Below are 19003 nucleotides of genomic sequence, written 5' to 3' on the forward strand. Positions count from 1 at the left end.
GACAGTTTTATTTGGAGAAATGCAGCACATTTTATTTTAGGCATTTTAAGTTTATAGTAATGGTGGCATGTCTAGGTAGTTTTTATTTCTAAAAGATCTTAGAAGTTAATCATTTCCAATTATTTTAAGTAGTCAATTCTAGATTCATATGAAAATTGTGTACTAACTTCTGACTGGTATTATTTGTAGCATCTCCTTGTGATCCCACTTTTCTTCTGGGATGTGTTCCCTGGAATGTGATCAGCACCATCATTTTCCAGAATCGTTTTGATTACAGTGATCAGAAATTTCTAACCTTGATGAAGTATTTTAATGAAACTTTGAAATTATGAGCAGCCCCTGGATACAGGTAAGGTCAGGGTTCTTATTGAATGTGTAATAGTTTTCTAGCTCATCTATAACTCTGCCTACCCCATCTCTCTGCCCTATATAAAAATGTCCAGTAATGCTTATCAAACTATCATTTGCAACCCATTGGTGAGTTACCAAATCATATTATGTGATGCAATAAAATTGAAAACATGAAATAAGGTAGAATAGAAAAAATATAATCTCAGAGTGCTTCATTTATAGCTAGATTTGTTTTGATAATTTTTTTTGTGTTGTTTTTAGATCCTCAGATATAGAGGGTAGTGATTTAAGATGTATTTCTTATTAAAGTACATGGTCAGAAAATGTTGGTAACCTATGTTTTATAATCATTAACCACTAAAATTCTATACCGATCATAAGGTCAAGATGTGTCGTACCTTCAGAGGACCCTAGAGAAAAAATAGTCTACTGTTTCTCATTTACTGGAATGGGAAACTGACCCAGAGCTATTAGGCATATTTTTCAAAGTATCCTAGCTAAGACAATGAACAAACAATATCTAGAATCTAGATTTCCCAATTCCTGATTCTGTATCTAGTTCGTTTCAAGCTACCAGTCTGAATACATTATATTGATGCCTTCCAAGTATATTAGGTCATTAGCGTATTGTCTAAAGCTTGTTCTGGTAAGCTCTAGGACCAGCAAAAGTATGAGTTGGAAAATATGCATTCTTCAGGGTGGAATGCCTAAATTATGGATACATATATATATGTGTGTGTGTGTGTATATATATGTGGGCCAGTGTTTAGTGAATGAATCAATGAAAGATTCTTCCTTCTTTCAGCTCTACAATGCTTTCCCCTTTTTACGGGTTCTCCCAGGAAGTCATAATGTATTTAAAAATTATGCTATCCAAAGAAGTTTTATTTTGGAGAAAGTAAAAGAACATCAAGAATCTCTGGACATGAATAATCCTCAAGACTTTATTGACTATTTTCTGATTAAAATGGAAAAGGTATAATGTGATATTGATTTGCCACTTTATCTGTGTGGGTGATGTGACTCATGGATATGCTTTGATTTTCCTGGTGAAACTGAGATATGAAAAGAAATGCTCTGTCCTAAAGTTTATTCATTGTGCAACCTATTACCTGTGTAAGCCATATTGAGTATCTTGGGATATTTCTAAGTTCTTACTCAAAGAGACTTAGGTTTTATGTTTACCAGGTTGAAGCTGGTTTTTCATCTGGGGGCAGATCAAAACACACAAACACACACATGCACACATCCATTCAAGACTGGTAATAACATATCATGATTCCTTGAATAGAACATGTAACAAATGAGGGAACACAGGAATGGATAGGACCCAGAAAGACTTACTTTTGGAAAATCTCTAAGAAATATTCATTTACAGATGAGGTAGGTTTGAGGAAATTCTGACTTAAACAGGGAGGAGAAAATAGCTCTAGGAGATGATTAGAGTAGTTACCAAGTTTGTGAAATTTTCAAAGAGGCTATCTTTATTGTAATTGAGGAACAGTGGTGTGTGTAATTGTGTCTGGAGTTGGTTCCTTCTGCTGGGTTTGTGGTCTCGCTGACTTCAAGAATGAAGCCATGGACCTTCACGGTGAGTGTTATAGCTCTTAAAAGTGGCACAGACCCAAAGAGTGAGCAGCAGCAAGATTTAGTGTGAAGAGTGAAAGAACAAAGCTTCCACAGTGTGGAAGGGGACCTGAGCAGGTTGTCATTGCTGGCTGGGGTGGCCAGCTTTTACTCCCTTATTTGTTCCCTCCCATGTTTCATTTCTGTCCTATCAGAGTGCCCCTTTTTCAGTCCTCCCCACGATTGGCTACTTTTAGACTCTTGCTGATTGGTGTGTTTTAGAGAGTGCTGATTGGTGCATTTTACAGAGTGCTGATTGGCCCATTTTACAGAGCGCTGATTGGTGCCTTTTACAGAGTGCTGATTGGTGCATTTTACAATCCTCTTGCTAGCTACAGAGCGCTGATTGGTGCATTTTTACAGAGTGCTGATTGGTATGTTTTTACAGGGCACTGATTGGTGCATTTTACAATCCTCTTGTAAGGCAGAAAAGTTTTCCAAGTCCCCACTCGAGGCAGGAAGTCCAGCTGGCTTTACCTCTCAATCCCCACTCTAAACAGGACACCCCAACTGCTGCTGGGGATTAGGCGATGACCGTTCTAACTACTTCCTGATGGAGGGGGTGAAGAAGAAGCCCTGCAGTTGTAGTGCCCTGCCGAGGGGAACTCTTTAGGCCAGTCAAGGGGCCAGTGGGTTGGTCCAGGGGCCCTTTGTAGAAGTTGTGACTTGAGCTCACTTGGGGTTCCATTTGTAAGATCATCTGTAGCTTGATGGCCTCGATCCTGGAGGAAACAAATTTGACAAGGAGGTTAAAAATACAGTGTCTAAAGGTGAGTAATAGCAAGATGGCTGTCACGGGACCTAGAGAGGAGAGAAGCCATGTCGCTCAACTCCAGAGGTTGGCATAAGAGTTTGAAATGCATTGTCTGATTTCAGAAGCCTTTTCCTGTAAATGCCTGGTGGCATCCCTTACTATCCCTGACTGGTTAGTGTAAAAACAATACTCTTCCCCTCAGAAGTTGCAGAGTCCTCCTTTCTCAGCAGTGAGGAGGTCTAGACCTCAGCAGTTTTGGAGAATCACTGCTGCCAAAGAGTCTATTTGGGATTATAGAGTAAGGATAGATTTTATTCTTTCTTGCAAACTGAGAAATTCTTTGAGAGTGTGTGGTAGTAGGATAATGAAGTAGGTAAACTGGCTATTCCAGTTCCTGTAGCAGTGGCCATTCCTAACCCTATAAGTAGGGGTATTAGTTGTATGGCCCTGTGCTGATGGACTTGAGCTTTGAGGGGCACTGATAGGGTCTGATTTCCTGGGACAGTGTCAGTGTTGGGGCTTAGGAAGACTAAGGTGCAGGTGCCTGTCCAGTTGGTGGGCAGGCAAATAGATGTTGAAGTTCCACATAAGAAGAATATACCTTGGCTGGGTAGACAGAACTGGTTGTGTATGTTAAAAAGGTGTGTGAGTTTGTTGTGTTAGTTGCCTTGAGTGTTTCATTTGCCTTCTCAACCTTCCATGAGGATTGTGGCCTCCAGGTGCAGTGAAGGTGATACTGTATCCCTAGCGCCCTGGAAATTCCCTGAGTTATTGTGGCTTTAAAAGCCGGATGATTGTTGCTTTGTAAGCTTTGGGGAAGTCCAAATCTAGGAATTATTTCATGAATTAGGACTTTACTTCCCGAGCCTTCTCTGTCTTGCAGGGGAGGGCTTCTATCCAATTTGTAAAGGTATAAACACAGACCAACAAGTATTGAAATCCCTTTGACTTAGGCATATGGGTGAAGTCTAACTGCCAGTCCTCTCCTGTCCTCTCCTTGATAGTGACCTATTCTTTTTTCCCCCAGAGGGGCCTTACAATGGACCAAGGGCTTATTCTTTTGGCACCCCTCACAGGCTTTGACTACTTGTCAGATGGTCTGGAGGAGATTTGGCCTTGTAAATAGGGATTTGGCCATTTGATGAGTATTTTCAATACCCATATGAAAAGTTTGATGGAGGGTCTTAAGTATTTTTCACTGGCTGGCTTTGGGTATGAGTACCTTTCCCTCTTCTGTCATTAACCACCCCAAGGGGAGAAAACTATGCCCCCGTGTAAGTCCCCGTTCTGTTTCGTTCGGGAAATACTGGGGCTTAATCTCTTGGAGAGGGTTGTTTCATACCAAGGGTCCTACTATAGGTATTTCTAATGTGAGGTTCCACCTGGCAGCAATTTTTGCCTCAGCGTCTGCTCAGCAGTTTCCTTCTAGCCTTTTCTCCTTCACCTTTTTGATTTCTTCGGCATTGTAAGACTGACGCCTCCTTGGGTTTTTGTGCTGTGTGCAATAACTCCATGATTTCTTTGTGGTATTTAATGGGGATTCCCCCAGAGGTTAGGAACTCCCTTTCTTTCCATAATGCAGCATGGGCATGTAGGATTAGATAAGCATACTTGCTATCTGTATACACATTTATTCTTTTTTCCTTTCCTAGTTCTAATGCTCGGGTAAGTGCCACTAGTTCTGCTAACTGGGCACTGGTTCCTGAGGAAGAGGCTTATTTTCAAGTACTGTTACATTACTAACTATGGCATAACCTGCCCTTCATATTCCATTCTCCACAAATGAACTTCCACTGGTATATAGGTGAAGGTCAGGATTAGCTAAGGGGTCTTCTAAAAGATCCTCTTGGGCGGCCTAAGTCTGGGCTACAATTTGTTGGCAGTCATGTTCCATTGGTTCTGCATCCTCTGGGAGAAAAGTAGCAGGGTTGAGGGCCGCACTTGTGCGTATTAGTGGTCCCTCAAGGAGTGGCACCTGGTGTCTAAGCAGGCGGTTCTCTGATAGCCATAAACTTCCTTTGGCACCTAGTATGCCATTTACATCATAAGTAGTCCAGATGGTAAGATCCTTTCCTTGTATTATTTTGATAGCCTCTCATACTAAGATGGCCACCACCGCAACTACCTGTAAACAGTGAGACCAGCATTTTGCTACTAGATCACAGTGGCTCACGCCTGTAATCCCAGCACTTAGGGAGGCCAAGGTGGGCGGACCATCTGAGGTCAGTAGTTTAAGACCAGCCTGGCCAACATCGTGAAACCCCACATCTACTAAAAATACAAAAATTAGCCAGATGTGGTACAAAAATTAGCCGGATGTGGTGTCATGCGTCTGTAATCCCAGCTACTTGGGAGGCTGAGGCAGGATAATTACTTGAACCCAGGAGGCGGAGGTTGCAGTGAGCCTATATCACACCACTGCACTCCAGCCTGGGTGACAGAGCAAGACTCTGTCTCAAAGAAAAAAAAAAAGGAAATTACAGAGGAACTGATTGGCTCTAGTGGGTGAGAAAGTGAAGAATCAGAAAGTACTTGAAAGCTTGTAACTCTGATTTTATTTTAACAGTTTGAAGCAATCCTAACAGTTCACCTGACATTATTTTCATCCATAGCACACTCTAATGTGTGCCTTAATTTGCCGGGTACTGATGTTATATGGGATAGTATTGTGTTAGCTGAAAACCTTTTTATTTCTTAAGTAATTTTAACATGTCACTGCTAGGAAAGACACAATCAACATTCTGAATTTACCATGGACAACTTGATTGCTACCATATGGGATCTGCTTACTGCAGGAACAGAGACAACAAGCACCACAATGAGATATGGACTCTTGCTCCTGCTGAAGCACCCTGAGATCTCAGGTATGATCACAGATGATGGGCAGGATCAAATTTTAGATAGAAACTGACAGAAAACACTGGTAACCACCCCACCATTTACCTGCCAACACAATGTACAAGAAAATTTTTTATCATTAGTACATTTCCCTACCATTGAGTGGATTCAATTCAAATTAGTTCCTAGTATAAAAAGAGAATAAAGTGTTTAAATAATGATAGGAATTTGAAGGGCAGAGGTCATTATTCTCTCTGCTATGGTGCAGGATTCTTGATTTGAGTTGGAACAGATGCAGTAACAGAGTTGTCTCAGGATCTGGAGAAAACTAGCCTCTCTCATTCCTTCAAAATATCTCACTGATGTGCCTTCCATGTTTAGATAAATACGTTTTTGTCAAAAGATGTTTCTACCCAAATGCATTTGGAATGTAGGGATTCACTCAATAAAGTTATAATCTTTCTCCACCAAACAACTCACTCTCAAGAGTTACGCACCCCTTCCCAAAGTGATTTTCTAGAACACCCTTTTGGATAAACAACATTTTGCCTCATAAACATAACTTGTCTTTCAAATTCAACTTTTTCATTTTTCTACCTCTTTTTTATTGAGTCTTAATCTAAGAGGATGTTCCTTTCACTACTGTATCATGTTTTGTGATTTGGTGCATTGAGACATATTTACTATGATTAAACCTCATGAAGCTTATCTCCATGATATCAGCACCAATTTTTTCCACTTTATTTAAGGTCCTGTTGCTCTCCCATTATAAGTAGGAGATGTTTTCTGAGTACTGAAATTTAGAAGCATAGCCACAACATTATTTTGCTACCTTGTGAGATATGGTGCTTCTATTTTTCTTTCATTTGACATAGTCTTTGTCAGCCAAATAACTTCCCTAGCTTCTGTATGACCTATATCGATTATGACCAGAATTAGTACATGACATTCTTCCCCAAACCTTTCAAGCTTTTGCACATTGCAAACACCCAACCTGTGTTATATTTCCTATCACTTCCATTTTTGTTTTCCATTTGGATTTTTTCTTAAGTCATGTCCATGTATATATTTTTTTCTTTCTATATGCATCCCTTACTGTGTCATTCTACTGAGAATTTCAATTTTTTAACTAGTTCCTGACCACTTTCTATCCCCCCTCTCTTCTATATAAAACTCTATCCTCTTGGCCTGAGAAGGGGATATTTAAAACATGCCTCAGATTTGTTTTTATTTTTGATGGCTATCAAACTACAGAATTTGCACCTTCTATTACAAAGGCACATTTTTCAGGTAGTACATGAATAACATTTAAGTAAAGCAGCAGTGGGGCATTGTTATTTTGAAAACTGAGCTATAGACTTTAATAGCAGTGGCTTTGAATTCTGATTCTACTAATAGGGGGCTTGTTTGACTTTCAGACACATGATTAGTCTCCGTATCTCTGGTCCCTTATCTCTTCAAGGGGGATAAAATGGGAAAGACCACATATTCCCTGTGCATCCTTAGGAAACTTTATTTGCTTCTGTGGACTTGTTTCTTTGTAAAAAACATGAAATAACACCTAACACGTAGAAGTTTTTGAAGAATTATAAAGTAATATAATGAAAAGTGCAGTATGTCTGTCCTATGTGATTAATAGCTTCTAAATAAATGTTAACTTCTTAATTTTCTGCGCTGTCAAGTAAATATCTTTTATTTTTCTATTTATTAAGCATTTTGTGAACTGCACTGTGTAGTTCTAAGATTATTGAAACTTACTGAATCTTAAATATTTATGATAAAATTGGCATACACAAAATGGCTTAACTACATGGCTTTCAGCGATTCTTCAAGATCGCAGATCTTTGAGTCTGTCAAGAAAAAGTACACAGAGTAGAGAATCAGAGTTGAGAACTGAATGTTGTGATGCAATTGTATTTCATACCTGCATACATTTAAGTATCTAATAAGCTTTCAGTTTGCCGAAGAAATGCAAACTGTTCCTTTTTTTCTCATATGAAGGTAGTGACACATAATTTTCCATCTGCCCATCTTCAACTACAATGAGACAATGATGAAGGGATCAAACAAATCGTACTTCAAGTTTTTTCATTTCACGTAAATTCTGATTTCTGCCTTGCCAGCTAAAGTGCGGGAAGAAATTGATCATGTGGTTGGCAAAAATCAAAGCCCTTGCATGCAGGACAGGAGCCGCCTGCCCTACACGGATGCCGTGGTGCATGAGATCCAGAGATATATTAACCTTGCCCCCACCAGCATACCCCATGCTGTGACTCAAGACATTCGTTTTAGAGAATCCCTTATTCTGAAGGTGAGAGATATTATGTCTATATCCTTCCTTAGGAGTCTTAGACCATCAAATATCATAGCAGTGGAACTGTATATTGCCTAAACTTTTACAGGTATGGCACAGTCATAACTTAGGCATTCTACCCTGTGAACACAAACTTCTTTCCTTCTAGTTTTTGATGCAAGTTTCTAAATATGGTAGTGCTTTGACTCCCACAGGATTTTCTGTGCTTTGAAAGCTCCACACTGTGCCTGTCCATTAGCCCAATGTGCTATCATACTCCTTTCAATTTTCTGTTTTATTACTCTTACCAATTAACCGGTATCTTATATCCCCACCTCCTTCTCTACTATCCGTATCATTTACTTGTGAAAAGTCCAATACAAACATCTCCTTCCTCCCTGCCTTATTTTTGGCTACTGATCCTTGCTATAAAAGACCATGCAGCCCAGCAGATCGATACTGTTGGCATCCACCCCAAAAATGTCGGTTTAATTTTCATCAATGCCAAATGTATTCTCAATCTTACCCAACAATCCTGCTTTATAATCTAACTCAGCTTGTTTCACCATGCTCCACAATGACTTTCAACCTTGAACTCTTTCCAGCCTTTCATCTTCTTTTTATTAGGCAACCAGCTTTTCCTCCATCTTACAGAAAAAATTCAGTCATTGGAAGTGGACTCCTCTACTGCCTCCCATTAGATTTACATACATGACTACATTCACACCCTTTGATTCTCTTTCATGTCAGATGCTGTGACAGAGGGCTGTCTTTTGATCTAATATAAGCTGTTTTAACTGTGGCATGGATCTCTTCTCTCTTACTTTTCCAGTTTTCCTCCTTAAATAATTATTTCTTCTTCCTTCCTCTTCATCGTCTCCCCTCTTGCTGGCTCCTTTTTATCAGCCTGTGAGCATGATCAATTCTCTGTCTTTTTACAATTTATGATTGACACATTATAATTGTACATATTTTTGGAGAACAACATGATGTTTTGAAATGTGTGAGCTGTGTAATGATTAAATCAGGATAATTAGTATCTCGATCACCTTAAACATTTATCATTTATTTGTGATGACAGCATTCAAGAATCTCTTAGCTATTTTGAAGCTATTAGTCCATGTTTGTCCTGCTGATAAAGACATACCTCAGACTGGACAATTTACAAAAGAAAGAGGTTTATTGGACTTATAGTTTCACATGGCTGGAGAGGCCTCACAATCATGCTGGGAGGCAAGGAGGAGCAAGTTACATCTTACATAGATGGCAGCAGGCAAAAAGTGAGCTTAGGCAGAGAACCTCCCATTTTTAAAACCAGATCTCGTGAGACCCACTCGCTATCACAAAAACAGCATGGAAAAGATCCAATCCCATGATTCTGTCATATTCCACCAGGTCCCTTCCACAAAATGTGGGAATTATGGGAGCTACAAGATGAGATTTGGATGGGGATACAGAGCCAAACCATATCATTCTGCCCCTGGCTCCTCCAAAATCTCATGTCTTCACATTTCGAAACCAATCATGCCTTCCCAACAGTCCCACAGTCTTAACTCATTTCAGCATTAACTCAGAAGTCCGCAGTCCAAAGCCTCATACAAGATAAGACAAGTCCCTTCACCTATGAACTTGTAAAAACAGAATCAAGTTAGTTACTTCCTAGATACAATGGGGTTACAGACATTGGGTAAATACAGCCATTCCAAATAGGAGAAATTGGCCAAAAAGGGCTACAGGCCCCATGCTAGACTGAAATTCAGCAGGGCAGTCACATCTTAAACCTCCAAAATGATCTCCTTTGACTCCGTGTGTCACATCCAGGTCACGCTGATATAAGACGTAGGTTCCCATAGTCTTGGGCAGCTCTGCCCTTGTAGCTTTTCAGGGTACAGTCTCCCTCCCAGCTGCCTTCGTGGGCTGGTTTTGAGTGTCTACACCTTTTCCAGGTGCATGGTGCATGCTGTCAGTGGAGCTACCATTCTGGAGTCTGGAGGAAGGTAGCCCTCTTCTCACAGCTCCACTGCCCTAATAGAGGTTCTCCATGAGGACCCTGTCCCTACAGCAGACTTCTGCTTGGACATCCAGGCATTTCCATATATCTTCTGAAATGTAGGCAGAGGTTCCCAAATCTCAGTTCTTTTTTTTTTTTTCTTTTACTTTTTATTTATTTTATTTTATTTTATTTTATTTTATTTTATTTTATTTTTTGAGATGTAGTCTGGCTCTGCCGCCCAGGCTGGAGTGCAGTGGCCGGGTCTCAGCTCACTGCAAGCTCCGCCTCCTGGGTTCCCGCCATTCTCTTGCCTCAGCCTCCCGAGTAGCTGGGACTACAGGCGCCCACCACCTCGCCCGGCTAGTTTTTTGTATTTTTTTAGTAGAGACGGGGTTTCACCGTGTTAGCCAGGATGGTTTTGATCTCCTGACCTCGTGATCCACCCGTCTCGGCCTCCCAAAGTGCTGGGATTACAGGCTTGAGCCACCGCGCCCGGCCTATTTTATTTTTTTTATTATACTTTAAGTTCTAGGGTAAATGTGCTCAACGTGCAGGTTTGTTACATATGTATACGTGTGCCATGTTGGTGTGCTGCACTCATTAACTCGTCATTTACATTAGGTATATCTCCTAATGGTATCCCTCACTGCTACCACCTCCCCACAACAGGACCCGGTGTGTGATGTTCCCCTTCCTGTGTCCAAGTGATCTCATTGTTCGGTTCCCACCTGTGAGTGAGAACATGCGGTATTTGGTTTTCTGTTCTTCTGATAGTTTGCTGAGAATGATGGTTTCCAGCTGCATCCATGTCCCTACAAAGGCCATGAACTCATCCTTTTTTATGGCTGCATAGTATTCCATGGTGTATATGTGCCACATTTTCTTAATCCAGTCTGTCATTGATGGATATTTGGGTTGATTCCAAGTCTTTGCTATTGTGAATAGTGCTGCAATAAACATACGTGTGCATGTGTCTTTATAGCAGCATAACTTAATAATCCTTTGGGTATATCCCCAGTAATGGGATGACTGGGTCAAATGGTATTTCTAGTTCTAGGTCCTTGAGGAATCACCACGCTGTTTTCCACAATGGTTGAACTAGTTTACAGTCCCCCAGCAGTGTAAAAGTGATCCTATTTTTCCACATCTTCTCCAGCACCTGTTGTTTCCTGATTTTTTAAATGATTGCCATTCTAACTGGTGTGAGATGGTATCTCATTGTGGTTTTGAATTGCATTTCTCTCATGGCGAGTGATGATGAGCATTTTTTCATGTGTCTGTTGGCTGTATTCTTTTGAGAAGTGTCTGTTCATATCCTTTGCCCACTTTTTGATGGGGTGTTTTTTGTTTTCTTGTAAATTTGACTGAGTTCTTTATAGGTCTGGATATTAGCCCTTTGCCAGATGAGTAGATTGCAAAAATGTTCTCCCATTCTGTAGGTTGCTGTTCACTCTGATGGTAGTTTCTTTTGCTGTGCAGAAGCTCTTTAGTGTAATTAGATCCCATTTGTCAATTTTAGCTTTTGTTGCCATTGCTTTTGGTGTTTTAGACATGAAGTCCTTGCCCATGCCTATGTCCTGAATGGTATTACCTAGGTTTTCTTCTAGGGTTTTTATGGTATTAGGTCTAACATTTAAGTCTCTAATCCATCTTGAATTAATTTTCGTATAAGGAGTAAGGAAAGGATCCAGTTTCAGCTTTCTACTTATGGCTAGCCAATTTTCCCAGCACCATTTATTAAATAGGGAATCCTTTCCCCATTTCTTGTTTTTGTCAGGTTTGTCAAAGATCAGATGGCTGTAGCTGTGTGGTATTATTTCTGAGGGCTCTGTTCTGTTCCATTGATCTATATCTCTGTTTTGGTACCAGTAGCATGCTGTTTTGGTTACTGTAGCCTTGTAGTTGGCTCTTCCTGATGAATTGATCCCTTTACCATTATGTAATGGCCTTCTTTGTCTCTTTTGATCTTTGATGGTTTAAAGTCTGTTTTATCAGAGACTAGGATTGCAACCCCTGCTTTTTTTTTGTTTTCCATTTGCTTGGTAGATCTTCCTCCATCCCTTTATTTTGAGCCTGTGTATGTCTCTGCATGTGAGATGGGTCTCCTGAATACAGCAAACTGATGGGTCTTGACTCTATCCTACTTGCCAGTCTGTGTCTTTTTATTGGACCATTTATTCCATTTATATTTAAGGTTAATATTGTTATGTGTGAACTTGATCCTGTCATTATGATATTAGCTGGTTATTTTGCTCGCTAGTTGATGCAGTTTCTTCCTAGTGTCGATGGACTTTACATTTTGACATGTTTTTGCAATGGCTGGTACCTGTTGTTCCTTTCCATGTTTAGTGCTTCCTTCAGGATCTCTTGTACGGCAGGCCTGGTGGTGACAAAATCTCTCAGCATTTGCTTATCTGTAAAGGATTTTATTTCTCCTTCACTTATGAAACTTAGTTTGGCTGGATATGAAATTCTGAGTTGGAAATTCTTTTCTTTAAGGATGTTGAATATTGGCCCCCACTCTCTTCAGGCTTGGAGAGTTTCTGCTGAGAGATCCTCTGTTAGTCTGATGGGCTTCCCTTTGTGTGTAACCCGACCTTTCTCTCTGGCTGCCCTTAAGATTTTTTCCTTCATTTCAACTTTGGTGAATGTGGCAATTATGTGTCTTGGAGTTGCTCTTCTTGAGGAGTATCTTTGTGGCGTTCTCTGTATTTCCTGAATTTGAATGTTGGCCTGCTTTACTAGGTTGGGGAAGTTCTCCTGAATGATATCCTGAAGAGTGTTTTCCAACTTGGTTCCATTTTCCCCGTCACTTTCAGGCACACCAGTCAGATGTCGATTTGGTCTTTTCACGCAATCCCATACTTCTTGAAGGCTTTGTTCATTTCTTTTTACTGTTTTTTCTCTACACTTCTCTTCTCACTTCATTTCATTCATTTGATCTTCAATCACTGATACTCTTTCTTCCAGTTGATCGAGTTGGTTACTGAAGTTTGTGCATTTGTCATGTAGTTCTCGTGTTATGGTTTTCATCTCTATCAGTTCTTTTAAGTTCTTCTCTGCATTGATTATTCTAGTTATCCATTCTTCCATTCTTTTCTCAAGGTTTTTAGTTTCATTGCGCTGGTTACATAGTTCCTCCTTCAGCTCTGAGAAGTTTGATCGACTGAAGCCTTCTTCTCTCAACTTGTCAAAGTCATTCTCCATCCAGCTTTGTTCTGTTGCTGGCAATGAGCTGCATTCTGTTGGAGGAGGAGATGCGCTCTGATTTTTTGAATTTCCAGCTTTTCTGCACTGCTTTTTCCCCATCTTTGTGGTTTTATCTGCCTTGGTCTTTGATGATGGTGACGTACTGATGGGGTTTTGGTGTGGGTGTCCTTTCTGTTTGTTAGTTTTCCTTCTAACAGTCAGGACCCTCAGCTGTACGTCTTTGGAGTTTGCTTGAGGTCCACTCCAGATCCTGTTTCCCTGGGTATCAGCAGCAGAGGTTACAGAAGATAGAATATTGCTGAACAGCGAGTGTTGCTGTCTGATTCTTGCTCTGGAAGCTTTGTCTTAGGAGTGTACCCCGCCATGTGAGGTGTGAGGTGTCGGTCTGCATCTAGTGGGGGATGTCTCCTAGTTAGTCTACTCGGGTCAGGGACCCACTTCAGCAGGCAGTCTGTCAGTTCTCAGATCTCAGCCTCCATGCTGGGAGATCCACTGCTCTCTTCAAAGCTGTCAGACAGTGGCATTTACCTCTACCGAGGTTTCTGCTGCCTTTTGTTTAGCTATGCCCTGTCCCCAGAGGAGTCTACAGAGGCAGGCCGGCATCGTTGAGCTTCCTGGCAGCTTTGTTTACCTATTTAAGCCTCAGCAATGGCGGGCGCCCCTCCCCCAGCCTTGCTGCCCTCTTGCAGTTAGATCTCAGACTGCTGTGCTAGCAATGAGGGTAGCCTCATGGGCATGGGACCCTCTGGGCCAGGTGTGGGTTATAATCTCCTGGTGTGCCGTTACTAAGACCCTTGGTAAAGCGCAGTATTAAGGTGGGAGTTACCCGATTTTCCAGGTGTTGTGTGTCTCGATTTCCTTTGGCTTGGAAAACGAATTCCTTTCCCCCTTGCGCTTCTCAGGTGAGGCGATGCTTCGCCCTGCTTCAGCTCTCGCTGGTCGGGCTGCACCCACAGAGCAGCGCCAACTGTCCGACACGCCCCAGTGAGATGAACCCAGTACCTCAGTTGAAAATGCAGAAATCGCCCGTCTTCTGTGTCGCTCACGCTGGGAGCTGGAGGCTGGAGCTGTTCCTATTCGGCCATCTTGGGCCCACCCTCAAATCTCAGTTCTTGACTTCTGTGTACTTGCAGGTTAAACATCCTGTGGAAGCCTCCAAAGCTTGAGGTTTGCACCCTTTGAAGCCATGGCCAAAGCTGTATGTTGACCCCTTTCAGTCACATCTGGAGTGGCTGGGACACAGGACACCATGTCCCTAGGCTGTACATAGCATGGGGACCCTGGGCCCAGCCCATGAAACCACTTTCTCCTTCTAGCTTTCCAGGCCTGTGATGGAAGGGGCTGCTGCAAAGGTCTCTGATATGCCCTGGAGACATTTTCCCCATTGTCTTGGTGATTAACATTCTTTTCCTTTTTACTTATGCAGATTTCTGCAGCCAGCTTGACTTTCTCCTCAGAAATCGAATTTTCTTTTTTATTGCATTGTCAGGCTGCATATTTTTGAAACTTTTTGCTGTGTCCCGTTTTAAACTGAATGCCTTTAACAGCACTTGAGTCACTTTTTTTTTTTTTTTAATTAAATTTGCAATGGAGTCCTGCTCTGTCACTGAGGCTGGAGTGCAATGGCATGATCTTGGCTCACTGCGACCTCCGCCTCCTGGGTTCAAGTGATTCTCCTGCCCCAGCCTCCCGAGTAGCTAGGATTAAGGCACCCACCACCAAGCAATCACCCCCTGAATGCTTTGCTTCTTAGAAATTTCTTCCACCAGACACCTTAAATCATCTCTTTCATGTTCAAAATTCCAGAAATTTTAGGGCAGGGGCAAAATGCTGTCAGTCGCTATGCTAAAACACAAGAGTCACCTTTGCTCCAGTTCCCAAGTTCCTCATCACCATCTCAGACCACCTCAGTCTGGACCTTACTTTTCATATCGTTATCAGCATGTGTTGAATGGCTTGTCAAAGAAAGGAAAAGGTTTATTGGACTTACAGTTCCACATGGTTGTGAAGCCTCACACTTACGTGGATGGCAGCAGGCAAAGAGAGAGCTTGTGCAGAGAAACTCCCATTTTTAAAACCATCAGCTCTTGTGAGACTTATTCACCATCACCAGAACAGCATGAGAAAGACTGGCCCCCATGATTCAGTCCTCTTCCACCAGGTCCCTACCACAACATGTGGTTATTATGTGACCAGAAGATGAGATTTGGGTGGGGACACAAAGCCAAACTGTATCAACATTATTGTTAACGCTAGTCATTCTAGAATACAATGGAACTGCGAAACTTATTCCTTCTCCTTATCTGTAGTTTTGTATGTGTTAACCAACATCGCCCTTTTTTCCTGCCTCCCCTATCCTATCTATCCTCTGGTAACCACTGTTCTAGTCTCCACTTCGATGAGAACAGTTTAGATTTCACATATGAATTTAATGACAGAGTGTTTGTCTTTCCGTGTTTGGTTTATTTCAATTAATATATTGTCCTCCACATTTATTCATGTTGCTGCAAATGTCAGGATTTCATTCCTTTTAATGCTGAATAGTATTACATTGTGTATATGTACCACGTTTTCTTCCATTTATCTGAGTACATTTAGACTGATTTCAAATCTTGGCTATTGTGAATAGTGCTGCTAAAAACGTAGGCAAGTAAATATCTCTTTGACATACTGATTTTATTTCCTTTGACTATATACCCATTAGTGGGATTACTGGATCATACAATAGTTATATTTTGAATTTTTTGAATAACTATTATACTGTTTTTCATAATGACTGTACTAATTTATATTCCCTCCAACAGTGTGTAAGCTTTCTATTTATTTACATCCTGTCCAACACGTGTTATCTTGTTATTTTTTGGTAGTGGACATTCTGACTGGAGTGAGGTAATATCTCATTGTAGCTTTAATTTGCATGTCTCTGATGGTTAGTGATGTTGAACAATTTTTCATCTATCTGTTGGCCATTTTTATCCTTTTGATAAATGTCTTTTCATGTCTCTTGTCCATTTTTAATTTGTTGATGTTGAGATGTTTGAGTTCCTAATATATTATGGATATTATCTCCTTACCAGATATATAGTTTGCAAATATATTCTCCCATTATGTAGGTTGTCTTTTTGCTCTGCTGATTGTTTCCATTGTCGTGCAGAAGTTTTTATTTTCTTGCAATACCGTTTGTCTATATCTGCTTATGTTGCTTGTACTTTTGACGTTTTATTCCCCCAATTTTTGCCTACACCAATTTCATGGAGTTTTTCCCTTTTGTTTTTAGTAGTTCTGTAACTTTGGGTATTACATCTAAGTTTTTTTTTATGTATTTTGAGTTAATTTGTTTATATGATGAAAGATAAGGGTCTAATGTCATTCTTCTGTGTGTAGATATACAGTTTTCTCAGCACTATTTGCTGAAGAGTCTGTCTTTTCTCCTTTGTACTTTTCATGTTTGTCAAAAATCGACTGTAGATGTGTGGGCTTATTTCTGGACTTTCTAATCTGTTCCATTGGCCTGTGCATCTCTTTTTATGTCCATGCCATGTTGTTTTGGTGCTTTGTTTTATATATATAATTTTTATTTTATTTATTTATTTATTTTTGAGATAGAGTCTCACTCTGTTGCCCAGGCTGGAGTGCAGTGGTGCAATCTCGGCTCACTGCAACCTCTGCCTCCCAGTTTCAAGTGATTCTCCTGCCTCAGCCCCCTGAGTAGCTGGGACTACAGGCATCTGCCACCATCCCTGGCAAATTTTTGTATTTTTAGCAGAGACGGTGTTTCACCATGTTGGCCAGGCTAGTCTCAAACTCCTGACCTCAAGTGATCCACCTGCCTCAGCCTCCCAAAGTGTTGGGATTACAGGCATGAGCCACCACACCTGGCCTTTGTTATATATCTTGAAGTGTGATAGTCTGATGCCACTAGCTTTGTTTGCTTTGCTCAAGATTGCTTTGTCTACTCAGGGTCTTTTGTGGTTCCACAGAAATTTAAAGATTGTTTTTTCTATTTCTGTGAAAAATATCATAGGTATTTTGATAGACATTGCATTGAATCTGTAGATTCTTTTGGGTAGTATGAATATTTTAAGAAAATTTATTCAATCGATGAACATAGATATCTTTCCATTTGAATCCTAAATTTTTTTCAATGTTTTATAATTTTTATTGTAAAGACCTTTCACCTACACAATTAAGTTTATTCTTAGGTATTTAACTTTTGTTTTCTTGCCTGAACACTGGAACTTCTAGTACTATGTGGAGTTACAAGTGGTGAAAGTGAGTATATTCGTCTTGTTCCAAATCTTAGAGAAAATGTTTTCAGTTTTTTTCCTGCTCAGTAAGATGTTGGCAGTGGATTTCTTCTACATGGCTTTATTATGGTGGAGCACATTCCTTTTATATACATTTAATCAAGTAGTTTTTTTAAATGAAGGGATGTCTGTGTCTACTGAGGTGTTCACATGGTTTTTGTCCCTCTTTTTGTTTACGTTATCTGTCTCATTTATTGATTTGTGTATGTTGCACCATCTTTGCATCTCTGGGATGAATGCCACCTGATGATGTGGAAGAATCTGTTTGATTTGTTGTTGGATTCAGTTTGCTTGTATCTTTTTTTTGTTTGTTTGTTTGATGGTATTTCACTCTTATTGCTCAGGCTGGAGTGCAATGGTGTGATCTCAGCTTACAGCAACCTCCGCCTTCTGAGTTCAGGCGATTCTCCTGCCTCAGCCTCTTGAGTAGCTGGGATTACAGGCATGTGCCACCACACCTGGCTAATTTTGTATGTTTAGTAGAGATAGGGTTTCTCCATGTTGGTCGGGCTGGTCTTGGACTCCCAACCTCAGGTGATCCACCCGCCTCGACCGCCCAAAGTTCTGGGATTATAGGCGTGAGCCAGCACGCCTGGCCTACTTGTATTTTATTAAGATTTTTTGCATCTGTGTTCTTCAGAGACATTGGCCTGTAGCTCTTTTTTTGTTGTGTCTTTGATATTAGGTGAATGATGGCCTCATAGCATGAGTTTGGAAGGATTTCCTCCATTTCAATTTTTTGGAAGAATTTGAAAAGAACTTTTGTTGGTGTGTTTTTAAATGTTTGGTAGAATTCAGCAGTGAAGCCAAAAAAAAAAAAAAAAAACTCTTCGGTTTGTCTCTGATGGGAGATTTTTATTACTAATTTAATTTTGTTACTCAATTACAATCTTGTTCAGATATTTTATTTCTTCATGATTCTATCTTGGTACATTATATGAATCCAGAAATTTATCCATTTCTTCTTGATTTTCCAATTTGTAAGCATATTTTTGTTCATGATAGTCTCTACTGATCCTTTGCATTTCTGTGGTCCAGTTGTAATGGCCTCTTTTTTGTCTCTCATTTTACTTATTTTTGTCTTCCCTCTTTCTTCATAGTCTAACTAAAGGTTTGTCAGTTTTGTTTATCATTTGAAACAAAAACAAAAACAAAACTCTCTCTTTCATTGACTTCTTTGTATTTTACTTAGCTCCTATATCCATTTTGTATTTTATTGATTTATGCTATAATGTTTACTATTTTTGTCCTCCTACTTATTTTGGATTTGGCTTGTTTTTGTTTTTCTAGTTTCTTAAGTTTCAATTTTAGATTGTTAATTTGAGCTTGTTCTTTTTTTTTAATGTAAGGGTTAATTGTTTTAAACTCCATTCTTACTACTGCTTTTACTGTATCTCATAGGTTTTGGTATGCTGTACTTCCATTATCACTAGTCTCAAGAAATTGTTAAATATTTCCTCTTAATTTTTTCATTAACTCATTGGTTCTTTATAAGCATGTTATTAATTTTTAGGTATTTGGATATTTTCTGTTTTTCTTGATTGCTAGTTTTATTGCACTGTTTTCAGAAAAAAAATACTTGATTTGATTTTAACTTTAAAAAATTTGCTGAAACTTGTTTTGTGGCCTAC

General features: G+C 40.1%; 1 protein-coding gene across 1 annotated transcript in view; it reads left to right on the forward strand.

Moving 5' to 3' along the window:
- LOC104664684 (cytochrome P450 2C31-like) overlaps window positions 1–19003 on the forward strand; it is a 44652-nt gene that overhangs the window by 13795 nt on the left and 11854 nt on the right. The window contains 5 exon segments of the mRNA XM_030941483.1: window positions 190–321; window positions 324–349; window positions 1157–1327; window positions 5454–5595; window positions 7693–7880. Of these exon segments, the coding sequence (XP_030797343.1) occupies window positions 190–321; window positions 324–349; window positions 1157–1327; window positions 5454–5595; window positions 7693–7880 (659 nt within the window).

Source organism: Rhinopithecus roxellana, chromosome 11 (genome assembly GCF_007565055.1).
Source record: "Rhinopithecus roxellana isolate Shanxi Qingling chromosome 11, ASM756505v1, whole genome shotgun sequence".
Lineage (NCBI taxonomy): Eukaryota > Metazoa > Chordata > Mammalia > Primates > Cercopithecidae > Rhinopithecus > Rhinopithecus roxellana.